Source organism: Phalangium opilio, unplaced genomic scaffold (assembly GCF_054372755.1).
Source record: "Phalangium opilio isolate 3A_F unplaced genomic scaffold, DU_Popi_V2 ptg000082l_1, whole genome shotgun sequence".
Classification (NCBI taxonomy): Eukaryota; Metazoa; Arthropoda; class Arachnida; order Opiliones; family Phalangiidae; genus Phalangium; species Phalangium opilio.
The window spans coordinates 5,698,347-5,715,353 of record NW_028324189.1 but is presented as its reverse complement, the minus strand read 5'-3'; the positions used below and the strand labels follow the sequence as shown (position 1 = coordinate 5,715,353).

At 35.5% G+C, this 17,007-nt stretch overlaps 1 protein-coding gene and 3 long non-coding RNA genes across 30 annotated transcripts in view; 2 read left to right on the top strand and 2 right to left on the bottom strand.

The window, feature by feature from the left end:
• The first annotated feature begins 1,248 nt into the window (after positions 1-1,248).
• On the top strand, positions 1,249-3,402 carry LOC149651158 (uncharacterized). Its single transcript, XR_016370872.1, has 2 exons — positions 1,249-2,092; positions 2,184-3,402. It is a non-coding gene; the product is annotated as an uncharacterized LOC149651158 (long non-coding RNA).
• A 1,225-nt stretch (positions 3,403-4,627) lies between these two features.
• LOC149651157 (uncharacterized) lies at positions 4,628-6,953 on the top strand. Its single transcript, XR_016370871.1, has 4 exons — positions 4,628-4,822; positions 4,906-5,068; positions 5,754-6,554; positions 6,621-6,953. It is a non-coding gene; the product is annotated as an uncharacterized LOC149651157 (long non-coding RNA).
• A 163-nt stretch (positions 6,954-7,116) lies between these two features.
• Positions 7,117-9,049, bottom strand: LOC149651156 (uncharacterized). Its single transcript, XR_016370870.1, has 2 exons — positions 8,690-9,049; positions 7,117-7,603 (listed from the first exon to the last, which is right to left on the bottom strand). It is a non-coding gene; the product is annotated as an uncharacterized LOC149651156 (long non-coding RNA).
• Positions 9,050-9,840: 791 nt separating this feature from the next.
• The window catches only part of LOC149651155 (uncharacterized), a 47,144-nt gene continuing 39,977 nt past the window's right edge, over positions 9,841-17,007 (bottom strand). For 12 of the 27 annotated variants that reach the window (XR_016371071.1, XR_016371076.1, XR_016371067.1 and 9 more), the window contains one exon: positions 15,936-17,004. Coding sequence is in view for 1 of the 27 variants with exons in the window: in XM_089847981.1 (XP_089704107.1) it covers positions 14,297-14,474; positions 14,550-14,652; positions 14,757-15,003 (528 nt within the window). In the remaining 26 variants the exon portion in view is untranslated. The other 15 variants (XR_016371087.1, XR_016371075.1, XR_016371086.1 and 12 more) reach the window with 5 other exon arrangements.

Genomic DNA, 17,007 nt, shown 5'->3' with positions numbered 1-17,007 from the left:
GATAATGTTGTGGGAAACGTTATAACTTGCCAAAATGGTTAAAAATAATTTGTAAATTGTAATAAATATAATTTTAATGGTTTCATTAAAATTTCAGAAATTAATGAGCTAAAATTATTTTCAAGTAAAATTAGATGATTGTTTGTAACAATAGATCTCTTGCAATTTGGAAAACTACAAATGACTTCAGTAAACGGATGAACTACAAATGAATCTGATTTTCCAGTCATTTACTTCGTTGACGATTCGATTAGCAACGTGAAGTGAAAATTAAATTGTTTAACAAAAAATCTCACTTTGTTGCACACAGCACTTCGGCCATTGCGAGTGGTTGGACACAACCTTAGTCCTGGCTCTTTTGCACTCAGCCCTACCTTCTATTCCAGTTCTATTCTCTCTGTCTAAACAGAACACTTGGCTACTAGCGTATATATTTGTTCCTTTACATTTTCCACTCCAAACGCGAATCCTCGTAGACGTCAATCATCCACTTCAGTAAAAAGTTTATCTCAACAAGTGACGAGACAATTATAGTATAGCCGGGTTTAACAGCTCGTTCGAAATAAGGAAGATATGCCTATCTGCCAAGAGAACTTCTCGACGCTTTAATCTCGATCGCCTTCCGAAGACAACTCCGATAGAGGCCTGCCACACAAAAAAGACCTAGAAACGTCAACCGCCATTCAACATAAAAAACTAAGAAAAACAAGGCACAGTATCGTGAAATCGAGTTCTTAATACACTGCGAACTGTAAAGATTTCAATAACAGTGGTCAAATCAATTGATTGGCTAAAAAGAGTAAACAGGAATGGTGTTCTTTCAAGAGGATACGCGAGGTTCAATTAGATCACGTTAAAAACTGAGCTCTTACCACTTTGCACTCCAAAAAAACCGATTGTTAGTTCTTAGAACAGTATAGTGGGCCAATATTTCCACTTAACATAATTAAAATATTTCTAAAATTGTGTCATTGATCTAGTGAAAATACTTTATATTATTTTCTTTCATATTTTTAACCATCTAGCATGTGTGAAACAATAGCACTATATCGAAACACCATAATAATGGGACGTCGTCTATTGTGATACGCATCTCTACCCATAATCCGACTTGTCCTAGGAAGGATATCACACTAATCCATGTCTCTTTGTGTTCGGGTATAAAGGAGAAACATTTAAATGAAGATGTTGAAGCGGTCAATTTAGTTAGACAGACCCATGTTTATACATTACAGGTTTATGGTACAAACTATTCCACCCATGCCTTGGATTTTAAAAATATTAGCTTACAGTGCTCGGATTCCAACTTGAACTAAGATTCAAAAACCAATATTGGTCTCATTAAAATAACAATGAAATTTTTTCTTTGCCTTTAGCGATACAGACACGCGAACCTCTGGAAATACATATTAGATAAGAATTTCGTAAACTTCTATTACAGAAAATGATAAAAAGTAAAGTTGTGGCTTGAGAATGAGAGTTGTCCTTTATCAATGTATAAATGTAAAAGTGGAATTGAGGACGTGGTAAATGCGGGTTGTTAAAGACGACGAGCCAGCGCTCTTGGAAACGTCGTTGCCGTTCTTATCTGTAGCTGTCTTGTTGAATATCATTTAGTGTTCGCCGTCAAAAAGCGTTTCAAATGATAACAGGCTCTCTCTTATTTATAACGAAACGAAGCCAACGGCACTTTTCAAACTTTTTGAAGACTTCCTCGTGATAAAGCAATTTCGTATAAGACTAGTTAACTTGTTATTATATCGTCGTCGCGTTTTTACACGCGCTCCCCCAGTCAAGGTAAAAATATATTATTTCCTTACAAGACGTGCCTGCAAAGAAAACGTAAATCCCATTAAAAAAGAAACACGCAACATTGTCTGATAAAAACTTTAACTGTTAGAGGTTACAAATTCGTTTCAGAAGGGGAGCACCAAAGGCAAATAGAATAACCAAAATTGAGGCACTAAGATGAATGGAAAGCCTACGGTAGTGCCAAGTCTCTCCTACTATAGCTTCATTGGTCGATCAATTAGAGTACTAATTTATAGCGTTGAATTCTTCTTCTCTCGTACAAAAATAATTCGGCATTCGGGTAATTGGATTACTTATGGTTCCTGGCAATCGTAGATTTCTTAGTACAATCATAGAAAATAAATTAATTTATTTTCTATGGGGTAATCAAGACGATCGGACCATGGTGACGTCAAGAACATACTGACACCTTCGCGGCACCGCAAAAGTCAACTGTCCCTCTCTTCCCTGTTAGCACTGTGTAAACAGCGACAAAAGTTTACAATAATAAAAAATAAAGTCTGTTATTGTATTTGATTAACCAAGAAAAAAAAATGCCACTGGAATTCCAAGTTTATTTTGAGTTACTGCTTTTTTGCTTTCAATCAATTTTGGCATGTATCTTTTTTTTTCTATTTCAAAATTGTTAGTTGCTGGTCTTGGGCTAGCTTTTAATTTCTGACATTTAACAAATGAATTCTTTTTCCTTGACGTGTCAGTCTTGTATTTGTTTCTAGCTCGTCTCCTTCCCTGATAATCATTCACCCTCCTTGGTGTGTATTTTTTCTCGAAGCTAATGACAGGCGGAAGACTATAATTAACTCTTAACGTCTTGTCGAAAACCGCCATGAGACTCGCAGACTCGAGAAAAATCCAAGCCCTCTTCGCCTCCCCAAGCAATGGGCGGTGTTGTTTCAACACGCAATTTTCATGCTTCATCATTTTTAAACTCTCAATATAATTCTCAATATCTATCTTTCATATATCTATATGGTTCTTAGGTTACATACGGGAAGTGAAGCGGACGACTCGAGAAGATAGGGATGTTTCGAAAAGTTAAAAAGTTAAGAACTCTGATATGGTGGAAGCCAAATATGTGGAACATACAGAATTTCAAAACTTGTATCATGGTTTTAAAATGAAAAGCCTTCTATGTAACATAAAAACAATAGCTTAAATACACCCCAATGTCGTGATGCTAAACCCACAGGCAAGTTTTGTTCCCATGTTATAGATACTGATGTTGAAAATACAAAACAAAATTACTCCTTCTCCTTGGTGTTTATACCTATTGGCACTGCTTCACAACGGGTTTCATTTGAGAAAGAACAAGTAGGGTTGGTCAAAATTCTCTTTTACTCGAAGAAACAACATTAACGAAACTCTTTAAGTGTCATATTTAAAGATGTTACGCTACTAATTAGTAGCAGTATATGTAATATGTGAACAATTTAAGAAAATAAGCATTTTGATGTACTTTCTGTAAGTTGTACACCATAGAGATATTTAATAGTATATTTTAATAGTATATATAATAGTATGTTATAATGTCTATGTTGTACACATCTTATGTATTACAGTGGGAAACCAAAATAAACCTTTCCGAGTCGAGACGAGGGCTTACATTTTCTAACAAAAATTTACCTTCTATACACAGGTCCATCAGCTAATGAGAAAAGCCGGAAATACATAGAACAAATTGGCAAGATATTGCCAAGGTCATTTGTAAAGGTTAAAGAGTTTAATAATTTTCTGTGTATCCTCAAGAATTCTAATGAGGACCTAATTTCTATCACTTAAATGTGTATTTAACTTTCGGCTCACTCTGAACCGTTAAGACCTCCTAAGAGGACACGAAACATGGTCAATTCTGGTTTATTTCATAGACCCAATCGTTTCAACACTTATGCAAAGCTTAAATATTAGCATCGATCGATATTAAAGAATGAAGATAAAAGTTACGTTTGCACTATATATAAATGTAGTGAAGCTGAATTAAAAAGTAAACACCAAATTTGAAATGTTAATATCAAAAGATGTTCTTGGAATATTGAAATGAAACAGAGCTTTATAGCTGCATAACTACTAAAAAAATCGTAATTCCGAAAAATATTTAACATATTTCCATTTAATGTTCTGCAGAAAGAAAATGTTATCGTTTTGTAAGAGATCTTTTCATCCTACTCGCTTTATATTAACTTTGCTATGCGTGTAGTGTTTCGATTCAGATGCAATCTTCATTACTCGTTCTACCGGAAGGTATGTTGGAAACCAAGGAGGATGTCTTATCATTCTCCTTGTGGAAAACCTGCTTATTTCCGGCCCCGTGAAACGCTAATATGTGTCGACTGCATAAGTCAGTCTGTTTCGTAGGGTACTGTTTTTGTTTTAGTGTGGATACTTGAAAGGTATGCTAAATTAAAATTAAATTTAAAGTTTTTCAAGAAATCAGTAAAATGTATCATGAGGTACTTTCAAAAATGACGTTACTGCGGCCACTTCAAGGTATTCAAATTTATATAACATCTGACCAAATTTATTAAGCTGAGGGGAAAAACGTTAAGGCCAAACTAGTGTTTTTCAATTTTAAAAAGATGAGGGGTTTCTAGGAATTATAACACATTTTTTGGGGCAGTTCTTCAGGTTTTATAAATTTCATATCTTAAGAGGAAAGTCTCGCGTCTCTTGCGATTGAACCATTTCAGGGGGAATTTCTGATAGCCTCTTTGACGTGTATCGGAACCCGAGTATTCCGAGTATTCTTACAGGACATCCTATTTGTGGAGCGGCTAAACCTATAGCATCTTCTTTCTTCATTACGAATTATATTAACTAAATTATTAATTATGTTAGAAACAATTAAATTGAGACGCACGCTCCAGCCTAGTGTGCTTAACGTTTGTTGTGAGTAGCGCCATCTAGCGGTCCATGTGTGATACCAATACGCCCATTCATACTGGGTCATTTTGGGACTTGCCGTGGAGAATTGCAGCTGCCTGTTTCTGTGCGTGCCTAAAGAGATCGTTTCCTGGTAAATATTTTGTTTTTATTAATATTTTAAGGGTTAATTTAGATTAAATACCAAAGTTTTATTGCAACCGAATGGAAATTAAGCCTTGAAAGTGGAAAATTCATGGTTTTCCGTGCGAAAATATTTGCCTTAATTGAGACCAAGGCCCGTTTTGTCTTTTGGGGCGGATGCCTAATGCCTTGCCGATCAATGCAGTGGAACTGGAAGCTTGCTTTTTCAGTGCAAGGCTAAAGAGATCGTTTCCAGGTAAATATTTTGATTTTATTTATATCTTAAGGGTTAATTTCTATTAAACACCAAAGTTTTATTGCAACTGAATGGAAATTAGGCCTTGGTTAACCGTAGATTTGTTAATTACGACCTTGGTCTTTTTGAAGAAAACTTAAGCCTTAGTTGATTTTATATTTTGGTTACGAAACTATGGCAGTTATTTAGAACTGCATAGTTCTAAATAACTAACGCACGTTCTTTGCCTAAATTAATGGCTTTATATTGCCCTTAACTGAAGCAAGTCGAAAACCTGTATCGGCGGCAGGTGTATAGTTATTGACATTGAAATGAGGTTTATATTCGCTCGTGTAGACTGTAGTTCTCTAAGATGTTTTCAATTAACAAATCTATTGGTGTAAATATGGTAAAATGACACAATGATTAACGTTCATGTAGTCTAAATATTGAATCGTCTTAGTTCATGAATTAATTTGTGGTCCTACTATTCAATCTTTTTTAGTCGGTTTAAAAGTAATTCAAAATTATTATTTATTAATTGATAAATATTTCAAGACTGACCCGAAACCGTATTAATGGTGATTTAATATTTATTTTATCACTTAATTTAAAAGTTAAATTAAGGTTCTTCTAAAATACTTGTGTCATTTAAGATGATACTAATTTTAAATTGTATTAATTGATTGAATTGATATTATTTTAGCTATGATCTGTTTCCAAAGGAACAATTTATGTTGGATTCGAGAATCAATAACTATTATTTGACAAAATAGCATGCAATATTTATCAGGTCAATGAACCCAATTCAATTCCATTCTTAATTCGGGTCTACACTTTGATTTTATCCGTTGAAAGGGAATCTCATTAGAAAACCTATTTAGCGTGTGAAAACTTTTGGCCACTAGTTGCGTAGAAATCTTATTGAGAATAATTCTAGCAGGTCATTATCCCCTATGCAATTATTAGGGTACTTAGTTTATAGTTTTTATTATATTTATTTTTAGAAGAGAAGCGCTTGTGTCTGATCCTGTTAGGGATTTACGTCAGGATATAAATAAAATGCTTCTTATGGAATAGGTATGGGATTGGTCCTAGCCCTCTCTTATAAAAATAATGAACGTAATCAGGATTTTAAACATTTTAGGACTAGGGTGAGATTCCCTTCGCGGTATTAAGGTATCTAGTTTATGTTTTTAATTATAGTTATTTTTAGAGGAAAAAGCGTTTGGTAACTCTTTGAGGGACTTTTGTAGGATCTAAATAAATTTCTTATTTATGTTTAAGGTAGAAGGTTGCTTATTCGCTTTGTTCTTTAAAAGTAATCGGGACTTTGGCGGATTTAAATCAAGGCTTAGGTTTTTATGCTGTTATTTTTCTTTCCCCTATTAAGGTATTTAGTTTAATGTTACGCCTCTGCTATTTATGTCAAATAATAGTAATTGGTCTTATGCTGGAACATTTTACGTTACATCATGGGAGAATTCAAGTGGATTTTCATATTCAGGTATTTAATTTCAAGTTACGCATGTGGTAGTTTTGCCTATAATAATGAGAATTTTTTCTTGTGCAGGAACAAGTGGACGTCAGCGAGTGGACTTTCATTGGAAATCCCATGCTAAGGACGAAGTTTCCTGGTTTTTGGGGGCTCCACAGCGGGCTTTAGTTTAAATTTAATAATTCCCGAGTTAAACAGGGACTTGTTAAATTTAAATTGGGCTCGCAAGGCTTACTTTGGGGGTGGTAGCTTAAGTTTAAAATTTAAGTTTCGATATTGGAGAAGGAACAAAAATAGTCGAAAAACACTTAGGGTAGTTTTTTTGACCTTTTTTATGCTTATTTTTTGTTTTTTTAATAAAAAAAAATTTTTTTGACCTTTTTTATGCTTATTTTTTGTTTTTTTAATAAAAAAATAATTTTTTTCTGAAAAAAATTTAATTTTAATGTATTATTTTTTTATTTTCAAGTAAAATAGTGTAAAAAAGGGGTCAAAAAAAACTCCCTAAGTGTTGAGTTTAAAAAATTGAAACCAAGTGTAGTATCTAAAAAAAGTCAAGAAAAGAAAGAACGAGGTTTAAGGCAAAATTTATTCAATAAAAAACAAAAAAAAACAAGTGTTTACAAAAATTTCGAACAAAAAAAACATTAAAGAGTTCTGTAAGTTAAAGTTTGAACGCAAAAAAAAAATAATAAGTCGTTACAAATAAAATTCGCGAACAAAAATTAAAATAAGGGTTACATGTAAAATTTCCAAGTAAAAAAGATTAATTTTGTGTCTTCTAGCTTCGATGATTTCCTCCATATCTTTAAGTCAGCGCTGAGAGAAAGAGCCAGTCCAGAAGACATCATGTAACGTGAATCCAACGAAGCATGTCATCAGGAATGATACATAGCAAGTCCAGAACAGCGGAAGTCATCGGGAATGATACATAGCAAGTCCAGAACAGCGGAAGTCATCGGGAATGATACATAGCAAGTCCAGAACAGCGGAAGTCATCGGGAATGATACGTCTCGGAATGACAAGCAACAGAAAAATCCAAGAATACCAGCTGCATCTATAAATGAAAACATTAATAACACATCTTAAACTATTGCCTATTTTTGGGCAGAAAGAAATAATCTCTTAGATTTAAAAAATTTAAGGCTTAACTTAGGCTTAGGTTAGCACAACCTCGTGTCTTAAATTATCTCTTCGGGACTTGATTTTCGAAAATCTGTCGCTTTATCTCTAAAATACCCCCTTGACTAATTTTAGGAAAACCTGCTTAACTATTCCCACAGACAGACCCCGTAAATAACTAGGGTTTAAATGGGACAAGCTTAAACTTAGGCTTAGGGCAACCTCGTGTCTTAAAATTACCTCGGCAGGACTTGATTTCCGAAAATCTATCGCGTTATCTCTAACCTAGTGTCTTAGAAATATCTCTTCGGGACTTGATTTTCGAAAATCTGTCGCTTTATCTCTAAATTAATTTAAAATATCCCCTTGCCTAGTTTTAGGAAAACCTGCTTTTATTTTAAAACTATTCCCACAGACAGACCCCGTAAATAACTAGGGTTTAAATGGGACAAGCTTAAACTTAGGCTTAGGGCAACATCGTGTCTTAAAATTACCTCGGCAGGACTTGATTTCCGAAAATCTATCGCGTTATCTCTAACCTAGTGTCTTAGAATTATCTCTTCGGGACTTGATTTTCGAAATCTGTCGCTTTATCTCTAAATTAATTTAAGATATCCCCTTGCCTAATTTTAGGAAAACCTGCTTTTATTTTAAAACTATTCCCATAGACAGACCCCGTAAATATTTAGGGTTTAAATGGGACAAGGCTTAAACCTAGGCTTAGGGCAACCTCGTGTCTTTAAATTATCTCATCAGGACTTGATTTCCGAAAATCTGTCGCGTTATCTCTAAATTAATTACGTACCCCGTTTAATAGCTTGTAATAATAGCCCCTAAACTATTTATTAAGAGATTCTCTCTTGTCCAACATCTCGTTGTAAAATTTTATTTGTGGTACTTGACTTTTAATAAATAAATAAAAATAACTAACATTTAACACTGCCTAATTAATTTAAATACTTGAAATAAAATAAATAATTTAAGGGGAGCTAGATGAATTTGGATTAAAGTTTAAGCTTACGGACTGTTGAAGGTCAAGCAATGGCCGCCAAGTAAGTTGAAGAGGTTCAAATTCAGCTTGCGTCCTCGGGAAAAACGACCAGCGAAATGGCGGAGCTATCAAGAATCGACCTCAAAAGCCGGGATCACGATCAACTGAGCGGGAAAGGTTTTTCCAAGCGACCTCCTCGACGGCTTCCAGGCAAAGAATGAACTTGGCTGTAACTTCCAAATATCCGCTAAGTTAAAGAGCTTCGAATTCAGCATGCGTCCTCGCGAAAACCGATCAGCGAAATGACGGAGCTATCAAGCACCGACCGCAAAAACCGGGATCACAATCAGCAGATCGTGAAAGATTTTCCTAAGTGACCTCCTCGGCGGCTTCCACGTAAAGAATGAGTGCGGCTTCCAACTTTCAACTATGAAGAAAATTTGCTACGTCGGGGGCGCTAAAAGCGTTGATGCGCTCGGACTCGGATGGGCCGTGTCCTTGGCACGAAATTCAAATAGCTGAACACCGCTAGGCCTACATTAATGAACGCTAGGCCTACATTAATGAACGCTAGGCCTAAATGAATGATAATTGAATGGATAATCATCACCTATTATTAACATCTATCGTGACGTCACAAGTCAATAACCTCTGTGACGTGATGTCAGATCACGTCACGTGACATGACGTCATGGGTCACGTGACATGACGTCATAAGTCACGTGACATGACATCATAAGTAACGTGACCTGACGTCATAAGTGACGTGACCTGACGTCATAAGTGACGTGAACTGATGTCATAAGTGACGTTATCTGACGTCATAATTGACGTGACCGGGCATGGTTAACCCGTTCAATACCACACACTTTTATGTAACCAACACTAGGTAATTAAACATTAGTTTGTACCGTTTTGCGTGGCTGCTATGTCACGCATCAGTCCAAATCACTTTGAATAAAACCATTCATTATATCATTGATACTGTATTCAAAATTTTCATTGGATAAAGTCATTTATTCTGTCTATTAAGAGTGTGTCATGCCAACATATTCGACTCTATTATGTTGAGAAAGCACTTTCATCATACTCTAATTCAGAGGGTATGAAACAAGTTTCTATACCTCAGCCGCTAACTATAATTGGTAAGCTTACAAGTAAAAAAAAATTATCAGGCAGACTTATAAATATTAATGCAATATTTTATTTCCAAATACATTCCATTTGATACATTCAGATTGATTAATAATTAAAATACTTTTCGAAAATGTGTTATCATTCATTATAACTTTGATAATGTTTGAAAAAAATTTCATTAGATAATAAGTAAGTCTCTAGCGTTAAGAAGTATTGGCAGTGTCATAGTTATGGAACATATCTTATAAACTTATGGTTAATGCAATAAAATATCGGTTCTGTCACATTTTGTTTTAATTTTGGAATATGATACAATATCCGCCTATTAATTTATTAAGCTACTTTATAAAAATGCAATAAAACAATAATAAAACACAATAAATCATCAAATAAAACAATATATAAAATAATTAAAAATAAACTACACAAGAAACACCTTATCTAATTATAATCTACGTAAGAAACGCGTTAACTAATAATAATAAACTAATTAGAAATACAATAACTATTAATAAAATACTTTAGGCATATTTCGTTTTTGAAAATCGTTGTTTTTTATAGGTGTTTTGAATGGCGTATAGGCAAACGTTGCAACTTCTTTTTCGAAAATGGTGCGCAACTCTTTTATTGGCTGAAAATAAATTGCGTCATGAGTACTTCACATTAATAGTATGTTATAATGTCTATGTTATACACATTTTTTGCATTACAGTGTATAAAAACGGATTCCTAGCGTCCATGGATATGCAAGGTGTTTCTGATAAGTCTGCCATGAATTAAGGGGTATGTTCTTTGAGCGATTTAGAATAGAAAAATGATCTATGACATTTAGCCGATAGGGCCACTGATCTCGGGTTATGATTTAAAATAATTCGGGTCTAAGTACATCGAGCAAGATACTTCTGCTGATTTGAAACAAGCGAATTAACTGTGAAAGCTAAATACTGATGTTATCAAACGTCTGCCATACTCGCGTAAGCCTATCTTTGTGAGCGCAACTCTCAAACAAAAATATCAGAAATTCCTGGCGATGACAAGAGTAACTCATTGTTCCTTTGTACATAATTCAAGTACGCGATGTTAGGCGAGATAGGCGACATGACAACGGGAATTGAATTATTTATGTACTGAATATTGCGATTAAAAACGTTCAATATTCGTGGTAATTAAGCCGGAGAATATCGTTAAAAATATGTCACAAACACTTACTTTGTAACTTCAGTAACCAATGAATTCAGCTTATCTGGTTTCTTCAAATAGACCATTCCATTAATGCCATAAGAGAAACAAACACCATAGGGGCGGGGTATCCAAGTGCGAGTCGGCTAGTCTCCAGAGTGTTGTGAACGTTTTTCTGCAAGTGTTTAATTTTACTAGCTGCTGCGAATCCATTAAGTATTATGTCCAACATCAACGTCTTGGGAGAAGTATCTAGGATTGTCGCCTGCGAGGTTTTCCACCTTGTACCCTAACTGGTAGATCCGCATTACAATTGAACATTCATGTAGAATGAGGATAAATTCAGGTTGTCATCAGAATTGAGGGTTACAACTTTACGCATAGTCGATCTGGAACGACAAAGTCCTTGTCTGTCCATCAATCTCAATGTTCAACATACATACCGTAATGTACCAAAGACGAAGTTACTTGGTGGATTCGTATCTTCAAGAATATATCCTCCCCGTCTTGTCAGACGTTGTATTAATTAAGTTGAACAGCGTAAAAATTGGTGTAACTAATAAATGAAGTCACCGAAGCATCCGGGTTAGGATATGGTGGCCCGAGGACAAAAGTGCTTGCATAGCACCCTATGGGTTTAAGATGATATACAAATACAAATAAACAGTAACCAAGCAACATTAAAATACTTAAAACAGGCGGTTCATTTGTCAACATAGCTTTGGTGGTTAATTCCACCAAGAGTTGAACATCGTCGCACAGTCATATTTTGAGATTCTCGGGAATGTTATAGATCGCCTTGATATATTACGTTGGATGGTAATTCGAAACCAGGAGTTCCTTATGGAACTACGGGGGTCCTTTTTTGGCCTTCATTCGTCTTCCGGAGAAGTCAAATGACAACTTCAGTCCTGAAAAAAAAAGAAATACCTACTATATAAAGCAGCATTACGAATTGAAATGACCCCACACTCAAAATTCACAAGTACAGGGAGTTTCAACAGATGGGACTAAATACTTTATAATCTAGTTGTATTTTTATTATTTTAAGCATTTTACATAGTTTTTAGACAAGGAGGATTCATAACTTTTACAGAAGGAGACCAGGCTTCAGATGTTACAGTAGGAGGCCAGACTCCCTGGCATTTGCGTAAATGTTATGTATCCTCTTAGTCTGAAAACTAATGTAATTGCTTATGCAGAAATGAAACTTATTAAAAATGGCATACACAAATAACAGAAAGTTAATGCTGTAACAACACGCCGAATCTCACTTTCTTTCTAGCATCTTTGGGGGGTGCTGTCGGTTAGCTACGGCATGGGCTATGCACTGAAAAAGGGACGCGCCTGCAAACAAGCCACAGGCTTTATTGTTATTATTATTATTGTCTGTAGTACAGACTTGGTAAAGGTAAGTAGGTTATCCTGAGTACTATTTTAAAGGGGCTGTCGACCCACTCTCCTTTTTACCCATCCGCTATGCTAAGCTCTGTGAGGAAGATCGTCGTTTGCCCCACGGTCTGACAAGCCCCTTTAATTCGAGAGTATTTCTATAGTGTATTGCGGGGAGCAAGTATTTTTTTCTGTTACCTCAGAGGCAACGTGAATCACAATATCGCCAGCGTACTTTAACTTCCTCAATTTCTGTTATATATATTTGCCTTTGATAGTCCATCAAGGTTGTTTTTCGTCAACTTCTGGTGTTTCTTGGTCGAATATTTGCGCGCACCCTGTATGCGGTTTCATGGCGTAAGAAAACGACGTGTTTGGTGCGTCAGCATTTTTTGGGGCGTTGAGGTTTCTCAGTTATTTACGGTATAGAGTTGACCCGGAATTTGGCGGCCCTTGTCGGGTGTTGGCGGGTAACGGGAGACTTTTGGCATCGTCAGTGATAAATGACTCCGGCTTCCGTCGAAAACAGCCCCTCGTCCCCCCCCCCAGACAACTCCAGCACTCTTCTAGAATTTACACCCCTTTTTTTATTCACTTTTTAACTACTTTGGGATCATAGACGACGGTTAAATATGTCCCTAAGAACCAAAGTTCCCTTCCTAAAAAAGAATTGAAATTATGATATCTTTATTATACTTCTGAATGTTGAGTTTCACTAAATTTAATTTGTCACAGTAACAGTACCAATGGTTTCCAGTTACTAAATACAGTGAATGCGAGGAAGATAAAGCGACGAAAGTTTGGCCTCGTATAGAAAGAAGTCTCTCTTCGTGAAACGTATTCGGTCACGTGTCTAGTTTTCGACGTTAGTTTCGACTGAGCATGACCGGAGTGCAACACGTCATTTCATACGTAATCGCCAGCATTAGTCGAATTGTCGTCTGCCTCAGTACGATGCACCAAAAAATTTGCGCACTAGAGCATCGGCGCCGACGTCTAGAGACTTTTGGGCAATAGTAGTTATAGCGTTTCACCAGATTTCCCTTGCTAGATCTTCCTTACCAAATCTGCGAAAAACCGGTTAAAGTTCCAGTGATGAAGGAGTATTTGATCACATAAATATTACACATTTGTAGCTTTGTAATATCCCTGAATTATCTCTCGTGGTGGCAATTTATCTCACTAGTTCCTTATTTCAAAATATTAATAACAGCATTTAATTAAGAAAGACAAGGAATTAATATTAGACACAATTAAGTAACATCTTTAAGTAGGAAACATAGGCCTCATCTCCAAGAGCCGTGTTGCTATTGGTCTACTTTCGCTATAATTAGTAAGAAAATATATTATCGCCAAGCCATTCTTAGCCGCGCAAAAACTTAGGGGAAAAAAAGGAATTTGTCGCAAGGTCTGTGACAATGTCTGGGGAATTAAGAAACAACTGTTGTTCATCTTCATTTGAGAAGAATTAGAAAGGAAACGAGATTTCTATCCACTTCCCGAAGAGACTTGACAAGCGTGTTATCGTAACTAGACGAAAGGGAAATCAAGACGAAAAAACAAAACCCTTCATTCCAAGTTTTCACCATAAGTTTATGAATTTAAGTTTCCATTCGAAAGGTTGAAAACATTTCAGCCCTGTTGAATTATCAAAATATAGGTTTGTAAACGGGTAAATGCTAGATTTATCTAAAACCATACTTTAAGTATTCTCAATGTCTTGGGTTGTAGTATCCAAGCATTTTTAGTAGTAATTCTCTTCTACATATGTATCGGTAACTTCTTTTTTAATGTGTTAATTTTGATTACTAATTATCGAATTAATCATTTAAGTTATAAGTCAATAAAAATAAACATCGTTTTCCATGCTTGTTTTTAATTGCATATAATTGCAATTTGAATGTTTTAGCGTAGGTGGTAGAGAATTTTTCAAAGGAGGGATACTGCTTGATATGAGGTTAAGAGCAACATCCAGCATGTGAATCCAAAGACGATCCAATCCACCAAAAACCTTTTCTTTGAAGCCATATCTAACGTCTCCGGTCCACACACCGGATAACTCGTCGCAAGGAAACAAAGTGGCCAAACACCAGACTCAATTTTACCTCTAGACATTTCAAAGTGATCTGTTGAAATTTTCAGAGAAAAACCAAGTATTGCTTTGATCTCTTCCGCATTGTACCTTGCCAGATTTCTGAAGCAGTTTCCGTCTTTTTCTCGATGTTCTTTCAGAACTAAGAGTATAGATTTCAAGCTAGTTTCCGGCAATCGAGATTTTTCTATAGCTAAACAGGAATTTTGCATTATAAGTAGCATTTCTTGCAGAAAACCAACAGAGCAGACTGCAGCACTCGTATAGTCAAGTTTTCACAGCATCCATAAAACTTACTGAAACACACCCCATTATTTTCATTAGCCAATGCTAGATGAAGCCACAAAACCCCTACTACGCTACAGGTATTATTTTTACTCTCAAATGGGAGATTTCTGTAACGTTGGATATCCATGTGACATTTATGGCTCGATATACTACACCAGAAAAGCAGAACAAGTACTAGATAGAAAAGTACATCCAGTCTAAGAACAGATAGCGTAATCGGTGTACACTTTGTACAATTAAAGGAATTAGGTTGCATACTCGGTGTACAGTTAAACCGAGCGAGACTGCAGCCTCCAACAAATGTAATTTTACGTAAGACGCTGTTATCATTGGACTAGGGTGCGTTGAAGACGTACGGCCATAAACTTATGACTAAATGCTAGATTAATAACAGTCGAGGCAGCAAATTTCTCGCTTGATTTTTTTTGTATTTGTAAAAATCCTTTGGCCGCGGCGAGTTCTTCAAGAGGGTCCCTGTTTTTCTCTCGACGTGACGGATTGGGGAGCATGCTACACGGAAAGTGAAAGATGATCTCCAGATATTTTACGTTGCCTGTGTCGACAAATCTACATCCGCACTCGATAAAATATACGCAACAAGAAGGCTCCCATTAATGTACAGTTTCTCATAAGGTAATGTTCAAACAGTGCTGTACTATCACTAGTATTTCATGTTAAGTGTAACTGAAAGCCAATGGCATTTCTTTTTGCTTTTGTCGGTACGTGTTCGGTCATCCTTAAAGGTTTACTCGGTTTTGTAGCAATGAGTTACAAAACCACGTCCACTCTAATAGAAAACCAACATTAGAATATTAGGGGTGCGGCTGAATTTATTAGGAATTGCTAACACTCATAAATAGCGTGGTTCCTTTTCGACAAGCTCTGAAGGAGCGATTTAGCATAAGTCACTCACTGACACACACACAGCCCGTGTAAGGTTTTTTGGCTTAGCAGGCTAAAAATCGAAATGAATGAGATTCATTGTGTTGTCCGTAGTAGTCATTAATCCACCTGACAGAGATCGGACAGGCGCTTGAAGGAGCTCGACTATGCGCAGTACACCGTGCAAAAAAACGTTCTCTTATACCATAAACTGTAACTCTTTTGTTTTCACTATTCCTGACGGCTGAGTGACGAGACAGCTGTCCTCGACAAGTGAGATTCACATGAACTGCGAAATGAACGATAAGGATATGGTTAAAGAACTTTTAATTCTTTCTGAGAAAACACGTGGCGATCGGTATCTATTAACTAAGGGTGAAAATAAACGACAAATATATCTTATAGGTCATGTTTTGTCATCTACAATGCTTGAAACAAGAAAACTATGATCCTGAAATAAGTTTGATAATTTTCTTTTTTTCTATAGCATTTTTTATTTAAATTTTATTTATTAATTTAATTTTTACAATTTTTTTTTATATATAGCATTTTTTTAAATTTATTCATTAATTTAATTCAATTCAATAAGATACTGTTTTAGAATTTATTAATAGTTTAATAGGCGATTAATAGAATTTGGTTTCCATCATCCCTTAAATTTTCAATTTTGACTATTCCTAAACCATTTAATATATAATTGTATGCATCATATATTGCTTTTAATATGTTTGATATTCTGTCTTTAACTCTCTGTTTAAGTTTTGTAGTTTTGAACTTATATAATCATTAATAATTTGGTTAAACTATCACCAGGGACGTACGAGGATTTGCTACTCAAATATATTTTTGTAACATTTTGTTGACGATTTTAACAACAACAACAAAAAAAACCCGCTTATTCGACTTCATTCTCCGTTTACCCAGAAATAACATTATAACCATAAGTATGACATTGCCGTAAAGATTATTTTCTTTAACAATAGCAGAAAATGCACCAGGCATTGCCCGTCGGAACAATTTTATTTACTTCGGGGCCTCAATTTTAAAAGATAACGATAACGTGAAATAGAACCCCAAAAACCATAAAGACCATCTGCAGGATATAGGGAAGCAGTTTTCAAATAATATTTCTTTGTGCCTAGGCCTACTACTTTATTTTAATGTCCTTTAAAATTATTAGATTTCTATTTAAAGCGGTTTTGCCTGGGCATTGATTATCAGTCAGTCAGTCAGTACATTTACTTATGCATATAGATTAACAAGTTCATAAGATATGTCCATAAGTTTGCCACTGGTTACTGAGAGCTTGTCATGAAGTGACGTAGGTGAAACATCATAGATTCTCGTAAAGCGACGCATGGTATAGGAAGATGGACTG